The sequence below is a fragment of the Nuphar pumila genome, chromosome 13 (assembly GCF_984573655.1).
Source record: "Nuphar pumila chromosome 13, dmNupPumi1.hap1.1, whole genome shotgun sequence".
NCBI lineage: Eukaryota > Viridiplantae > Streptophyta > Magnoliopsida > Nymphaeales > Nymphaeaceae > Nuphar > Nuphar pumila.
The window spans coordinates 6,011,737-6,029,299 of record NC_143261.1 but is presented as its reverse complement, the minus strand read 5'-3'; the positions used below and the strand labels follow the sequence as shown (position 1 = coordinate 6,029,299).

Here is a 17,563-nt window from a genome sequence, read left to right as displayed (position 1 = left end):
ACCCTCCATTGATGCCTAGAGTGAGTTGTTCCCTATCTCTATCTTCTTCACCTATTGTCTTTCTTTTTCTTTTTTTCTTTTTTTCTTTTTTTCTTTTTTTCTTTTTTTCTTTTTCTTTTTTTTTTGGGGGGGGAGGTCTCCTAGTCGATTTCCCTAAAATAGGGTTATTTCGGAATTCGTGTCTTTGTCAGCATTGAAAATCATGTCCAAGCAGGATTGACGCCATCCCCTACAGCATCGTCAATGTTGATCTCATCATCTCTATCTTCTTCCTCTATTCCTCCATTTTGGATCAATTTTTTCTAAAGAAAATTGGTTATCACCTTGGGAATCAAGCTTATTGGAAACCATGCAGCTTTGTGGGCATTTTTGGAGTGTGTGCAGACTGTGGAGGGAGCCCAATCATAGTCGACCCACCTTAGTTGTCGTTGATTGGGTTGTTTGAGTCAATTTTAGAGTAGATCGACCTACCCGATTCCTGATTTGGGTGAGGATCTACTCTCTGACACCTCGTTTTGCGTGACACTCTGTATCACTTTCTATTTATTGAGAGAGCACTCCAGTTGAACCCTGTTCACTGTTTCTTTTGTGTTGCACGTGCACGCCAAGTGTTCGATGTTTTGCCAAAGTGATGATTTGTTGCGGGATTCGCGAAACCCTTTGGATTTTTGGGTTTTGCCACTTATTTTTATTGGATCTACAAAGATAGGATCCCTTAACTAAACTTATAGAATGTTGTCTTGTTTGTTTTGTCACAATCAAGCATGTTTTTAGTGTTATCTTAGTCTAAGCATGTAGTGTAGTATCATGTTAGCGTAGTTTGGTTTTGACATGTCTAACATTTGAATTATGTTGAGTCTTGATTAATTAGCAATATGAGTATATAATTAGAATTGATTATTTAACATAATTAAATATATTTTGCATGTTAGTAATTCTGGATTTTTAGTTTTACCTTGGAAAATATGCCGCACACCAAGTGTTCGATAAAATGCCCAAGAGAGAGAAATTCTCAAATTTAGATGTGGTTTTGAACGAGAATTAAAATCAGTTTTTAAAAGTCGATCATGTGTATTTATAAATAAATTTTTAAATGATTTTAGACACTTTCATGTCTTGATTTCAATAATATCAAATGGTCATAAAAATGCATGTGAAAAAGCGTGAATGTGTGGTTAACTACGTTAACACACACATCGTAACTTTCAGTTTGATGCAAGTGCTCATGTATCATTTATGTTCATAATTGTGAGTGCATAGATGCACGTGTTAATTCAATCTTTGATATATATATATAATGTTTAAATGCTTAAACCATACATGTATATGAATTCTCATCCAAGTACCGCAAAAAATGTGATACTTAATGCTAAGTATAGCAAAGCGGCCATTAAGCCAATGTGCATTCAAAAAAGAAAATGAATGCAATATTTAAGAAATCGTGTAAACTACCCATGGTGAGTATGTGTGATGCAAAAGCATTATGCAAACCTTGAAATGTAGTTCAAATATCATGTAAAGTATGATTTGAATGTATAAGAATAAAAGTATTCTTTTGTTGTGGTTCAGGAGATCATGATTGACATGATTTTAGACAACGAAATATAGAGTACTTTTGTAGGTACATATGTGTATATGCATGATTGAAATGAATGTTGCGGAATTGATATGAATGCATGGCTAAATTGAGTGGTTGTGCAGATGTTTACATGTGAAGCATGTCATGTACGCAATGAATATATCAAGCATATGAATTTGAATTGAATGATTCATGTGTAGGGGCATGAATGAATCATGACATGTATCATGCATCGAAGCATAGTTAAATGAGTCATGTATCATGCATGAGGGCATGAATTAAATATGACATGAATCATGCATAAGGGCATGAGAGAGTTATCTTATGAAATAATAACACTAAAATGTTATCTATAACTTTAATAAAAGATAACCGTAAGACCACGAGTTCAAATTAGGCATCAGTGAAACCAGACTCTTAGAGATGACTGAGTCAATCCCAATATCAAAGACATATCTGGGTCTATCCTGATCTCATGTTTTTCTTGGTGAGAGAATTAAGGTATAAACCTCGTGAGGTATTATGATGTTGGAGGACTACGTATGCTTTGTCTCCGCCCCATGAAGGTTATGGAGATAGGCCTACCCAGGGATTCATAGGGTAGGCCAAAATCTTCGTTGAGTAAGAAAAGATATTTTCTTTGTTTTTAGTTTGGGCGGTGTACGTGGGTATAGGCTGGTATAAGGACTCCATGTCCATCTCCCAATCACTGCATTGTAGGATTGACAACCTCGCATAGACTTAGTTAAGTAATAGAAAAAAATAAAATACATAGAATAATAAATACTCCTATGATTGTTTCTAGGCAGCTATACCCTCTATTGTACTAAACGTGTTTAAAATAATCAAGAAAAGCAATGCATTAGATTCATATAATCACTTTTATCATGTGCATAAATATATAGAAGTAGACATGTAAAATTTCTTATGTTTACATATGTCATTGCATATGAGTATACACGAGAATGAAAAAAATATGTATAAGGTGATGTGATTGACCTGATTATTCAAGTCTTATTCTTGATAGAATGCATATAAGGTGCATGTGTGTGTGAGACACACGAAAAAGGTCGAGAGAAATGACCTATTTCTCATATGATAAAAATGCAAAAGTGCACATATGGATTTAAGAACGGACCTAGTGATTACATAAAAATAAGAGTGCATATCATAATCATGGGATGAACATGTATATGCTCATTTGAGAAAAGAATGTAAATGCCTCAAATTTTATAGACTTATGTCTTATTTACTTAAAAAGCATGCATGTATAAAGTATTATGGAATTGTTGAATGGGATTTTGACCTATTTATTATATGTGATATTGTGTAAATGCATATATTATGATTGTAAGAGACTCCTATGCCCTTGTTTAAAAAACATGTGCGTGTGTTTCACGTTAGACACAGTCAATGAGATTTGACGTATTACTTTATGCAATTATATATGAAATTGCTTGATTATTATTCATTTATATTGACGAATGCCATGTGAATGGCTGTTATGTTGTGGATTCTCTTGAACCTTATTTTATAAATTATGAGAATCACTCTATGGTTGTACAATTACAAACTTGATTTGTATTCTTTAAGTTTGGTTTTAGGTTTTGCTACGAGAACATTATTAATGCGCTACCACATTACATATATCATACTGAAATATTAGAGCGAAGGATGGGTTGATGCGCACACAGAGAAACACTCTTACCCATTACAATCCATGGGAGATCCAGACTTTATTCTTTTTCAGATTTGTATACAGTAAACTTTTATTCTGGATCATTATCATTTAAATGACTTATAAATATTTTAGAATGAGATAAATTCGTTGATGTCTTTTTTTTATGCAATAATTAAAATATGATTGCGAATCTCAACTTTTATGTAACTTTTCAAATGTCTTAACCCTTAAATGAAGTCCATCTTTCGCATTTTAATATATGAATTCCCCTAGAGTAATAAACTCAACTAGGTTGTGTCTACGGATGGTTATGTATTGTATCTCATAATGTGAGGCTAATATGCGCTCGCACTTGTATTCAGGCGAGCAGTCTAGTATTTAGAACGGTTGAAACGTGATCCTATATAAATTCGTTGACACGTTACTTTTGGGAGTCATATAAAACTTTATAACAAATATTTTTTTTAAAATTTTTCCAAAATTTTTGGTTTTGGAAAAAGTTTTAAAAGGTTATGTTTTTTGGGACGTTACTGTATATCACTATAAAAAATATGCTTGGTGGCACATGCTTAACTTTGCTACCAAGAAAATGAGAGTCTCATATTAAAATCCAATAAAAACATGGGAAGTTTAGTTTACAACCAACAAAAACCATGACAACGTTAACTTTTGCAAATTTCGGGGCTGGTGATGCATATTGTTTTTTGTGTTGTACATGAATTGGTGATTGCAAGGCAAGAGTACAATAGGATGAAATAATTGAGACATATATAGTCATAATCAACATATGTCCATCCAACTAACAAATAAGTTAAAAGTGCTTGAACATCTAAAATAGTACAATAGAGGTCCATGCAACTAACAAATATACTAATAGAGTTGTTAATACATGAGTTTGGAACCTAATTATAGATGAAATTCGATCTCCAAAAACCATTCTCTTTCTTGACACCCAGCAAACAAAGTTCCCTTTTTTACAATGTATATCACAACTTGCACCAACTTTAAACTCCCTGACAAACATGCCTCTGGAATTCCAGTGCAAAGGTTTCCAGTTTCATCAGCATGAAGAACATGCAGTATCATGCACTGTTGGAGAAGGAAGGGAAGAGCCGCACATGGACCATCTTCATGGAGTTGCGTTGATTTAACTTCTCAGTTATATAGGATTACTGCACACTGAGAGAGGGTTCAACCAAAATTTATCTGCACAAGTTTAATGTATGGTGCATTAGAGAACCTGAATACTGTATTTGCATCTTTAGTAGCTGACTGCTTGTTTCTCTTTTGAGGATGGCTGTAATAGACAAATTTTTGCTAAAAGCCAAAATTCAAGAAGAAACATAATTGATAATTTCCCAATAACCTGTAGTCAATAATAATTATAATATAGAGTGCATTAGAGATAAAAGGTGGAAACTTTATGAAGATTAAGTTGAAGGCAATTGTCTTTTCTGTACTAAAATATAGAACATGTAGGATCATATTATATAGGTTATATGAGGGAATGATAATCGAAAATTAAAACTTGTTCGTTCATGTTTTTTTTGTCACTTTGATTTGTCGGTTAAGTTGCCATAGCTAATTTTAGGAACATTAAGTTCAAGCCAAGTGTTTTTGCTGCATTGGAAGACAAAACTATTAAATAAATGACAAATTGGAAGTAAGGGTAGAAGCCAAAAACAAATGTTTTGTAGAGAAATGAGGGTAACAAAAATATTCACGCGAAAGCAATATAGGATCTAATAAAGGCATAATCAAATCACAACATAAGGGTTTACGTGGTTCGGTCAACACGACCTACATCCATGTGGCACAAAGAGAATAATCCACTATAATAAGAGTAGAGACTACAATATAGAGAGTACAACGTCCAATAGCTTACCCAAAGCTAAAGAGAATAACAAAAAATGAATCACAGGAAGAGAGGGATACAAGATTACCTCTCGGGTGCACAACCCGAGTCAAAACCCACACTATAACTAACACCTCTCTCTGAGGATCAATCCGTGGTGACAAACCTTCTTTCTTCATCTTCTTCTCTTTACTCTCTCTCTCTCTCTCTTACTTCTTCTCTCTCTGCACGCTGCACACAACCACTCTGTTCTTCTCACCCCAGCACACAACCTCTGCACCCTATTTATAGATGACATAGAGCCTTCTAGATGTGAGCCTTTTAGACTCATTCCAGAAACCAAAAGGGTTTTGGCCCTTCAAGTTCCCGCATTAATGAGAAGTGAGTGGCTATTCCACTCCCCACATCATTAATGGAGGGATAGGGATGGCCCTTCAACTTCTCTTGCATTAATGGAAAGTAGTAGGTGGCTATTCCACTTCCCCACACCATTAATGAGGGATAGAGCTGAACAAAAAAATCTCCCCCTCTAGCCCAAGGGGATACTCCAATTCAACTAATCAACTGGAGTCCATGCCGACACCACTACTTTCCATTAATGCAGGAGAAGTTGAAGGGCCAACCCTATCCCTCCATTAATGATATGAGGAAGTGGAATAACCACCCACTTCCCATTAATGCAGGAAGTTGAAGGGCCAAAACCCCTTCGGTTTTTTGTATTGAGTCTAGAAGGCTCACATATAGAAGACTTTATGTCATCTATAAATAGCGGTGTAGAGGTTGTGTGCTGGGGTGAGAAGAGCAGAGTAGCTGCGTGCAGAGAGAGAAGAAGTAAGAGAGAGAGTAGAGAGAAGAAGATGAAGGAAGAAGGCTCGTCACCACGCATTGATCCTTAGAGAGAGGTGTTGGTTGTGGTGTGGGTTTTGACTCGGGTTGTGCACCCGAGAGGTAATCTTGTATCCCTCTCTTCCTGTGATTTCTTTGTTGTTATTCTCTTTACTCTCTCTTTCTTTCTTCTTCTCTCTCTGCATGTTGCACACAGCCACTGCACCCCTATTTATAGATGACATAGAGCCTTCTAGACTCATTCTAGAAATCGAAAGGGTTTTGGCCCTTCAACTTCCTGCATTAATGGGAAGTGGGTGGCTATTTTACTTCCCCACATCATTAATAGAGGGATAGGGCTGGCCCTTCAACTTCTTTTGCATTAATGGGAAATAGTGGGTGGCTATTCCACTTCCCCACACCATTAATGAGGGATATGGCTGAACCCAACATGTTCTTCATATATAAATAAAATATCAGGTTAGAGTGAACATGAAGTAGTTAACGTGGTCTACCATCCACGGAAACCCTTAGCCTAAAGTTGAAGTATATCCACCATGTATATGTACAAACTTTTTTAGGAATTAAAGCTATAGTTAGATGACATGGGGAATCCCTAAGAGACATCAACTACATCCAATGATACTATTGCAAAGTACCTAATTGAAATCTAGTTCTTCCCTCACGCACAGTTAATTTCCTTTGGAATAAATACTTCACAGTCATGCCTACATCATATATATTAACAACTAAATTGCTCAGTACAACAACCAATGCATGCACAAAAGCAAACCTCTAAAATTGTGTGCTTACCTATTTGGCTGCTATAAGGGTTTCTTCCTCCATTATAAGTTGCCAGTCGTGATATAAATCAAAGGCTAATGCATACACCAATAACTGAATCTATAGGACACATGTAGAATCAACATATAAAAAAATAAATAATATGAAATCAACTTTGTAACATATAAAATCATGGAGAGTAGAAGATTCAACATGTGCAAGGAACCACCAACACTCAAAAAACATAAAAACCAATGATTTTGGAAAGTTTTTTTAATTAGATTTTAAAATAGACATTTTAAAATTGGATCCAGATATAGACTTCTAAGAAACAAGGGTTCTGTTCATCAAGAACACAAGCCTTTACTCCTCAAGTGAGCAGGGATCAACTAATTCAAGGGTGCAACTTTACGTCTTACAGTTCCTGGCATGCAGTCTGATGTACCTTGATCCAATTTCCTAAAAAGAAAAGTGAGGTTGATATTCCCGGGCACCATCAACACACTAAAACATGAAAACCAAAGAAAATAAGGAAATTTGAGATAAATACATCCAAAAAATAAAAATAAAATGAAATAAATAATAATAAATAAAGAAAAAAAGCTTACCACAAGTTTATGTAGCCCTCCAATGACTTAGAGAAGCACATGATGAATCAAGTAGGGTTTTCGCAGGATCAAGACTCTAAACGGTTTGACCCTAGTAGGGTGAACCCAATGGGGTAGTGGATTTAGACCTAGGGAACAGTTAGTAGGCTCAACAAGGTGAGGGCACCTGGGCTAGGATGACTCTCTCACAGCATCAATATTCTCACAATTAGGCTCAAGACACAAGATGCTAGATACTAAAAAGAAAAAAAAGGACCCATATTTATAGGTTTTTGACTGAATCTTGGATCTTAATTGGAGGATTCTGGATCCAAGTATCCAGATCTAACATCTATGCAATGCCTAATTCTAATTGGCTGATGATTTGAGGTGGCAAGCTATGATTGTCTGATAGGTTTCTTAAATGATACGAAGTAAAGTTTTTGACATAATACAAGATAGATTTTTGCTTATGAAAGGTCTAATCACAAAATCCTAGCTTTTTGGAAGGTTTAGGGCTTATCCTCACTTCCTCACATCCCTAGGCCAAAAAGAAAAATTTTGTTTGACATCGATCAGTCTGATGACAAATGGATTGTGCGGTGACAACAATTGGTTGATCTCGTTTGATGACAACAAGGTATGGCAACAATTCATTTTTCCGACTTATCGTTCCACAATTAGACTTTGACTGTAATGACAAGTTAATTTGTTTTAGCCATGTCTTCCTAACTAGGCATTCTTTTAAGATGTGGTTTGATGAGTTGAAAGGCTAACATCCTCTACTTTAATTCATCAATTTAGAAAAAAAATCAAATTCAATCTATTTGAGTGTCAAAATCAGATTCAAAGTGAACCTTATGTTTTCAACTAAATAAATCGACTTGTTTTGACTATAACTTCACACTCCAGTATAAAAAACAACATGATTTTTGTTACATTTGAAAGCTAAGACTGCCTAGTTTCTTATTTGCATTAGATTTCAAATCACATGTTTGGTTATATGTGCAAATGAGATCCATTCTCTCGTTTGCATGAGATTTCAAATTACATGTTTGGTTAGATGTGTAAACTCATTCTATCATTTGCATGAGATTCCAAATCACATTCAGGGTTCGTTTGGTTCACTCCTACGGACCTAAGAAAGCGATTCTAAAAGCCTGAACATGAGATTTCATGCAGCCGATGATTTCAAATCATTCTGATTCAAAATCACGATAACCCCTATAAGTAGAATCTCATGGTTTGCCCTGGGATTTAGAATCAGAATGATTTGAGGCACCTGAACGTACCCTTGATGCAACCAAAGATACCCTGAATGTGATTTGAAATGACATTGGAAGTCTCCAACCAAACATACCCTGAATGTGATTTGAAATGACATTGGAAGTCTCTCATGTGATTCTAAATCTCATGGTGAAATATGTTATTTGAAATTATATGACTTCAAATCACATTTAAATGCAACCAACCATACCCTTAGATTCAAAACTCTAAACCAAATCCGAATCCGTTTACTTTGCAGATGTTTCTTACTAAATATCGACCCAAATCCGAACCGTTGACGTTAGCGACCCGAACCAGGATCCAGAAAAGAGAAAACTTAAAAGGATACATGAGGCTCGGATCCGGAAGTGAACGCACGAATACATCCCGAGTCCAACAAGTCTGTTCTCTACAGCCCTACCGCTTGGAGCTTGAGAGTGCACTGCGGAGAACTCCGACTCTGCGCTTCTTCTGCCTCCGAAAATCGATCGAGTTCTTGTGTGGTCCTCCAAAATCGAGAATGTGGAGAAAGAATTTTCTGGCGATGATGGCGATTTCGAGGGATTTGTGCGTCCAAAAGCCCGTTCTCCGTCCCCCCTCATTCGGCGATAGATTCAAGCCCTTCTCGACCACGAGCGACGAGCAGGAAGCTGCCACCGAGGCGTTCGTGAGCGCTCCCTCCAAAGGTACCTTTCCTTTCTCTCCCTTTTCGTCTTCCCAACTCTTTGGATTGATCTTGTTGCACATGTCCAGGTCTCGTGTATGGAAAGCTGACCGGTTTCGGCCTGGGGAGGAACACTCTGAAGACTGACGTTGTTCATTTCTTTGACGGATGCAATTTGACACCTTCCGACGTCAGATTCGATTACAATAGAACATATAATCCGCTTGGCGTGTATGACATCTCTAAAACATTTCTCAATCAGATGCTTATTTTTGCTTGTTGCTACTTATTTTTCTGTTCATTTATTTCAAATTTGCGTTTTGTTCGCCGGATGAAATGCAATCAGCTTTTATTTGGGTAATGTGGAGCTTGCGTTGATATCCTTTTGATGACAACATTTGTTAGCAAGAATAGCGGGGAAGAATTTTGTTGATGGGTTTGAAAGGGTATGCATTTTGTGAGAAGTGCTTGAACTTGAAACCGATTCCGTCTGGTAGGAATGGGTGTGAGGATGGATAGGAACTTCTAGCCTGCCCATAACCAATCCGCCAAGCCTGACCAAGATGCGTCTGTCTTGATTCAAACTGTCCCAGTATAATGCATTCAGGTCGAAATCATTCAGAATTGACACACTCTGATCCATAGGATATAATTAGGGAGTAATAACCGAAGTGATGTGGCATGAGTCCATGAAAGAGCTCTTTAAGCTGTTGATGATGGTTATTCTGTTTCATATAGAGTCTAGAGAATGGACTTTATTTTGTAATTGCAGTTATTATTGTAAGAAGGTTTCATTATTATTATATGAAAAATGCATGACAAGTCCAATCATGGATTTCTAAAATAATGAAATCAATATTTTTGCCAGACTAGTTTTGTTTTACTAATGATTATGAGTTCGTTTTGGATATGAGGGAAATTGGCGGCAAAAATGAATTCTCATTAACTATGGTTTCTTCAACTCTCTGTCATGGAATTGTCAGGTTGAAGTGTTTTAAACTTTTAATACTGAATGACTTGTGAATTGGCTCGGCATGAGTTTAGTCGTGACTTGGCCGACTCATGACAAGTTTATATTTTTATATTTTATATAAATTGTGAGCACATATAATATGGTTACTTTATGTTAGATTATCTTTTATGTATAATATATGTAGCATGAGACTTGGTATATATATATATATTGTTATTGTTATGTATGTATGTATGTATGTATGTATGTATGCAAAACTAACAAAATGCAGTATGGCTTGGCCAAGTCATACTGTGACTCAGCTAGACTTGGCTGAGTTTTACCTGGTTTTAATGGTTCCTGAGTCCATTCACTGGGTTAACCCAGTAAATGGACAATCCGACTTTGGTTGAATGAGTCAATTAGTTGACTCCCCGAGTTTTAAAATGTTGAGTCAGGCGCAGTGGGCCATGCAATTTCCAAGGAATCAGATTACAACATCTATAGGTGGCAATTCTAAATACCATTGAAAGGTTAAATTTGTCCAGTTTTTGATAATATAATGGAGCTCTGATACCATTCCACACTTTTGCATGTTTCACACACACAAGTGAACTGCGAACTCCACAAGAATGTTACTCTATATTGTCCAATGTATCTAATGTTGTTTCATTCTTTTATCTTGTAGTGTAAGGGCAGGCTTTGTTATACATGAAGAAATACTTGCATCATGAAATATAATTCCCGATGCTGAGAAATCTTACCTGGTTATCAAAATATACCCTGCACCTTTTGAAACGCGTAGTAGGATATTCATTATAAGAGGATAGACATGTTAATCAGCCACCCTATTAAAAAAAGAACAACAACAACAACAACAACAACAACAACAACAACTACGCCTTCATCCCAAAACAATTGGGGTCAGCGATATGAACCAAAAAAGAAATTCATTTTGGGTCTTCCACAAGAATCCTTTTCCTCCAATCATTTCTATCCAATGCCATGTCCTCGGTGAGGTTCAAAGCATTCATATCCTTTCCTATCATCTCCATCCAAGTCTTCCTAGGCCTACCCCGACCTCTTTTAACTAATATATTTTCCCATTTCTCCAACCTTCTAACTGAAGCATCATTAGGCCTTCGCCGAATATGTCCAAACCACCGTAAACGATTCTCTCGCATCTTATTTTCAATGGGTGCAACACCTACCTTCTTACGTATATCCTCATTCCGAATCTTATCTTTTATTGTATTTCCACACATCCATCTAAGCATCCGCATCTCAGCTACACTCATTTTTTGAATATGATGTCTCTTGGCAGCCCAACATTCCGTACCATATAGTAAAGCGGGTCTAATAGTCGTCCTATAAAACTTTCCCTTCAACCGCAATGGCATTCTACGATCGCACAACACTCCAGTTGCACTTTTCCATTTCATCCACCCAACCTTTATCCTATGATTTACATCTCTATCAATTTCTTTATTCTTTTGAATGATAGATCCCAAATATTTGAAACAGTCATCCACCGGTATTTCTTGCTCACCAAGCATCACTACACTCCCATCACTACTTCTTTGCTTACTAAACCGACATTCCATATATTTTGTCTTACTCTTACTCAACTTAAAACCTCTTGCTTCCAATGTTTGTCTCCATAATTCTAACTTAGCATTAACCCCAGCTCTAGACTCATCAATCAAAACAATATCATCAGCAAACAACATACACCACGACACATTTTCTTGAATTGATCTCGTAAGCTCATCCATCACTATCGCAAATAGGAAAGGGCTTAAAGCAGATCCTTGATGTAACCCAACCGTTATCGAAAAATTGGTTGTCACCCCTCCACAAGTGCGGACATTGGTTACTACTCCTTCATACATATCTTTAATTATACTAATGTACTTTAGGGAAACACCTTTCTTCATCATTGTCCACCAGAGAACGTCCCTAGGTACTCTATCGTATGCCTTCTCTAAATCAATAAAAACCATATGCAAATCTTTGTTCCTCTCTCTATATCTTTCAATAAGTTGTCTAAGAAGATGTATAGCTTCCATAGTTGATCTTCCAGGCATAAAACCAAATTGATTCTCCGATATCATGACAACCTTCCTCAATTTAGACTCAATCACCCTCTCTCAAAGTTTCATAGTATGACTCATGAGTTTTATACCACGATAATTTGTGCAATCTTGTATATCACCCTTATTCTTATATAAAGGCACCAAAGTACTCTTTCTCCACTCATTAGGCATCTTATTTGTTCGCCAAATCAAGTTAAAAAGATTTGTCAACCATTCTAAACCTTTCTCTCCCAAGCATTTCCAAGCCTCGATAGGTATACCATCTGGGCCAACTGCCCTTCTTGATTTCATTTTCTTCAAAGCCTCTGCAATTTCTTTCTTTTGAATCTTGCGCATGAAGTCACGATTTATCTCATGAAAAGGAATGGAGAAGTCTCCAAGATCTTGAGCATGACTACCATTAAATAGCTTATCAAAATAATCTTTCCATCTCTCCTTAATCTTCTCATCTTTGACTAAAACCCTTTGTGTTTCATCTTTGATACATCTAACCATTCTCAAATCCCTCGATTTCCCATCTCTCATCTTTGCAAGCCTATAAATATCCTTCTCGCCTTCTTTGGTATCCAACTTGTCATAAACCTCCTTATATACCTTAGCTCTCGCGTTTCAAACTACTTTTTTAGCTTCTTTCTTTGCTATCATATACTTCTCCAAATTCTCATTATCACGACTCTTACTTAGATTTCTATAACACTCTCTTTTAACCTTAATAGCTAATTTGACATCCTCGTTCCACCATGATGTATCCTTACCTAGTGGTGCACCGCCTTTAGACTCACCCAATACCTCCTTAGCCACTTTTCTCATGCCACCCGCTATCTTATTCCACATTGATTCTGAATCCTCCTCGAGACACCAATCAACTTCCTTAACTACCTGCTCTACAAACATTCCTTGTTTAGCTCCTTTCAGTGCCCACCACTTAATTCTAGGATCTATCCTATGTCTATCCCTTTTGCGGCATTGTCTAATTCTAAGATCTAAAATTAAGACTCTATGTTGTGTAGCTACACTTTCTCCCGGTATAACCTTACAATCGATGCAACAACCTCTATCTCTCTTTCTAAGTAGGAAAAAATCTATCTGACTCGTATAAACCCCACTTTTAAATGTTACTAGGTGAGACTCCCTCTTCCTAAACCAAGTGTTTGCTAAGATCATATCATAGGACAAACAAAAATCTAAAATCCTTTCTTCACTTTCATTTCTTTCTCCTATACCATAGCCTCCATGGATACTCTCAAATCCATCTCTACTAATGCCTACATGTCCATTAAGGTCACCGCCGATGAAAAGCTTTTCTCCATAAGATATCCCTTGTACTACTCCATCTAAATTTTCCCAAAATTGATGCTTAATGAAATCATCTAAACCTACTTGAGGTGCATAAACACTAATAATATTAATAATATCCGTACCTAATACTAATTTAATAAGTAAAATTCTATCACCCTTCCTACGGACCTCAACTACATGATCTATAAACTGACGACTCATAACAATCCCTACTCCATTCCTATTCCTATTTATTCCTGTATACCAAATCTTATATCCCCAAGGTTCTATCACTTTTGCTTTCTCACCTACCCATTTGGTCTCTTGTAGACATAAAACATCAATCTTTCTCCTACACATAACATCTACTAACTCTACCAACTTACCAGTTAAAGACCCTATGTTCCAAGTGGCTAACCTAATTTTATGGTCTTGGACTAACTTCTTTACCCCCACCCGTCCAACAAAGTGAGGGAACCCTTGCAGAGATAGGAAAATGAGAACCCAGATAGCATAATTATGCTCAATGTTGTGAATAGCGTTGAGGCGTAAGACTCGCTCATGAAACGAGGCATAAAGCGTAATCTTCACAAAAAATATAAAAAATTGACCAAATAAAAAAACAAAAATCAAGATACAACATTTATGTATTGTTAATGAATGATTGAATATTAATTGAAGAATCTATATGAGAAACTAAAAAACAATCTTCAACCAAATCAATATATAATCAATTAATTAATTAACAAGAACATATAATTACACATAAAAAATACAATTACACAATACACGGCATGCCATTCAGAGGCATAGACACTGTATGTTCACCCTACACACATATATATACAACAACACACACACACACACACTCGACTACATTTACATATACACTATAGTAATACATAGTCACTCATCCACATACAAATGCATAGACAATGCATACAAACAGAGCACACATACACACACTGCATGTTCACCTACACACATCAGATGCACTCATCATAAAGCACACATACATGTATATGCATGATATTCATCACACACAGCGACAGAAAATAAAAAAAGGAAGAAGAAAGATAGATGACATGAACAAACAAGAAGAAAAAGAAAGAAAGATTAAAAACTAAAAGAAAAGAAAAAAGAAGAAAGGGGAAAAAAAGAAAAGAAGAAGAAAGTAAGGAGAAGATGAAAAAAAAAACAGAAAAAGAAGAAGAATGAAATAAAGAAACAATAGAGGGCACAAAAGAAGAGGGAAAAAACTGAAAGAAGAAGGAAAAGAAGAAATGAAGAAAAAGAAGAAAAGAAAAAAAGGAAGAAGAAAGATAGATGACAGGAACATAGAAGAAGAAAAAGAAGAAAGAAAGATTAAAAATGAAAAGAAAAGAAAAAAGAAAAAGAAGAAAGGGAAAAAAAGAAAAGAAGAAGAAGAAAGAAAGAAGTAGATGGGAAAAAACAGAAGAAGAATAATGAAATAAAGAAAAGAAGAAGAGAGGGCATGAAAGAAGAAGGAACAACTGAAAGAGAAGGTGGAGAGAGAGAGTACCGTTTGTGAAGTGCCGGAAGGTTGCTGCTGGGTCGCTGGAATGTTGCCGCTGGTTGAAGGGAGGTGGAGGATGAAATGGGGAAGATGGATCATGGGTTTTCCCTACTCAATCGGAACTCCCTTCCCTTTCACTTCTTTTTTTGTTTTTGTTTTGTTTCTAATGACATAAAAAGGTCAAATGGGGGCCTTTGATCCCATTTGACCACATGAGTATGAGGCGCGCGCCTTGTGTGTGAGGCACGCCTCGAGGCAAAAGTGTGCCTCAAAGCACATGAGGCGCACGCCTCAGCCCCTATTGGGCTTTCTATGTGTGCCTTGAGGCATACATGTCCTCGCTTTGAGGCATAAAAAGCGTGCCTCAAAGCGAGCTTTTAACAACACTGGTTATGGTTAATGAGGCTCGTTATGCTGATTTTGTAGAAACCGATCCAGTTTATATCATGTCAAAAGCCATAAGTTCAAAGATTAAGACAAGATATGGATTTTTCGATTTCTTGGTAAATTTGTTTAATACGATAGGTGTGTCAGTTATTCCTTGACATATCATATCTTGTTAAAATGTAAACTGTAATATATATATATATATATATATATATTATTTAATATTATTATATTTTCTTTTATTATTTTCTTTTTCTATTTTTCTTTATTTTCTTTTTTAGTATCTAGTTCAATAGAAACTAGATATTTGATCCAGTCAAGTTCCTGTTGGAACTTGACTGTGCAAATAGCTGTTGGACTGTAGTCCAACAGCTATAATAAATGCTGTTGGACTATAGTCCAACAGCTATAATAATAAATGTTGTTGGACTGTAGTCCAACAACTATATTAAGAGACGTTGGAATCCAACGTCTCTTTTGGAGAGCTCAAAATGAGCTCTCCTCTCTCTCCCACATTTTTGTATATTATAGGGGTGAACCCCTTCAATGTAAATTACCATGCTTCTTAAGCATTTTGTTCATGAATAAAGTATTATTTATTTTTCAAGTGTTCTTCCCTTTATACCCTTTCAAGGGTCATGCTTGTAGTGTCTCCAATAGACACTTGTTTGTGAGTTATTTGTGCATTTGTTGAAGACCACTATTTCATTACATGGTATCAGAGCTACGAAATCCTTAGATCTTGAAGTGCTTCCGCCTCGATTTCCGTGCCACATTTACAAAAGGTGTTTCATCACCTTGTTCTTGGCTCAAGAAGATTTGTTTGAAGAAAGGCGAACTTGTGCTACAAAAAATTTTGGTTTTGTATCCTCTTATTCCTTTGTCTACTCTTTTTCTTTTCTTTTTATTTTTCTCTCTCTCCTCCTATTTATTCCTCTCTTACCCTTGTAAAAGATGGATGACAATGATAAGATCACCATCATTCCTATGAAGCTAAATGATACTAACTATGTAATGTGGGCTTCGATTATGAAGCACCACATTTGGGGAAAAGGTTTATGGGGTATAGTGGATGGTTCCGATTTGGAACCTAAACTATCTCTTACCAAGAAAGAGGGTGATAAAGAGGTTCCTCTAACGGAAGAAGAGAAGAGTAAGGCGTTAGCCACTTATGAAAAGAAATGGAAAGAATGGAGGATAGGGCATGCAAAAATTATGTCATGGCTCATCAATAGCATAGACATTAAAAAATGCTCTAGTCTAGCTAAGTTTGAGCATGCCGATAAGGCTTGGGAATACCTCAAAAACATGTATTCCCTTAAAGATATTGCACATGTATGCAATTTACAAGATAAAGTTCGGACAATGACCCAAAAAGATAAAACTATTCGAGAATATTATAATGAGTTGTCCGAACTTTGGGAAGAGTTGGCTCTTCTTGAGCCCAAATGGCATTGTGCCGAAGACATCGAGCTTCGCCAAAAGCAACTCGATATGGAACATTTCTATCAATTTATGAATGGTCTAAGGCCGAAGTTTGAATCCACCAAATCGGCCCTTTTACATCGTGGAAAAATTCCTTCTATTGTTGATACTATAGAAGAGCACACTATGGAGGAAAATAGACTTAGAAAAAGTACTCCAAAAGTTGATGATAACTCCGTTTTAGCTGTATCTAGACCGGAGAATCATACTCGTACTTACAAGCCGCCTCATTTTGGAAGGCAAAACGGTGACTTTGATAAAAGAAAAGTTATTTGTCATCATTGTCATGAACCGGGGCACTATAGGCCTTAATGTCCAAAGTTAAAAAGAAGAGAAGAAAAAAGAGTTGCATCTGTTGAATCTGAGTCAAAAGATCAAGATGCACCTGTGTCTATGGCTCAACTGATGGAAATCCTTCAACCTCTTCTCAAAGGGGTATCCTCCTCAACCGAAGCCTCAACTGGAGCGGCAGTTGCATCTTTCTGCGGTCCAGGTAACTTTCCTTGGCTTTTAGATTCTGGTGCTTCTTTTCATATGACCCCAAATGTTAATAGTCTATCCGAATGTCTTAAAAATAACTCAAGTATG

At 36.4% G+C, this 17,563-nt stretch overlaps 1 protein-coding gene across 1 annotated transcript in view; it reads left to right on the top strand.

Moving 5' to 3' along the window:
- Positions 1-8,945: 8,945 nt before the first annotated feature.
- LOC149817612 (Ribosomal protein S24e family protein) overlaps positions 8,946-17,563 on the top strand; it is a 39,414-nt gene continuing 30,796 nt past the window's right edge. Inside the window, exons 1-2 of the mRNA XM_089985855.1 lie at positions 8,946-9,262; positions 9,330-9,471. Coding sequence (XP_089841981.1) covers positions 9,097-9,262; positions 9,330-9,471 — 308 coding nt within the window. The 5' untranslated portion in view covers positions 8,946-9,096. The remainder of the gene's footprint in view (positions 9,263-9,329; positions 9,472-17,563) is intronic.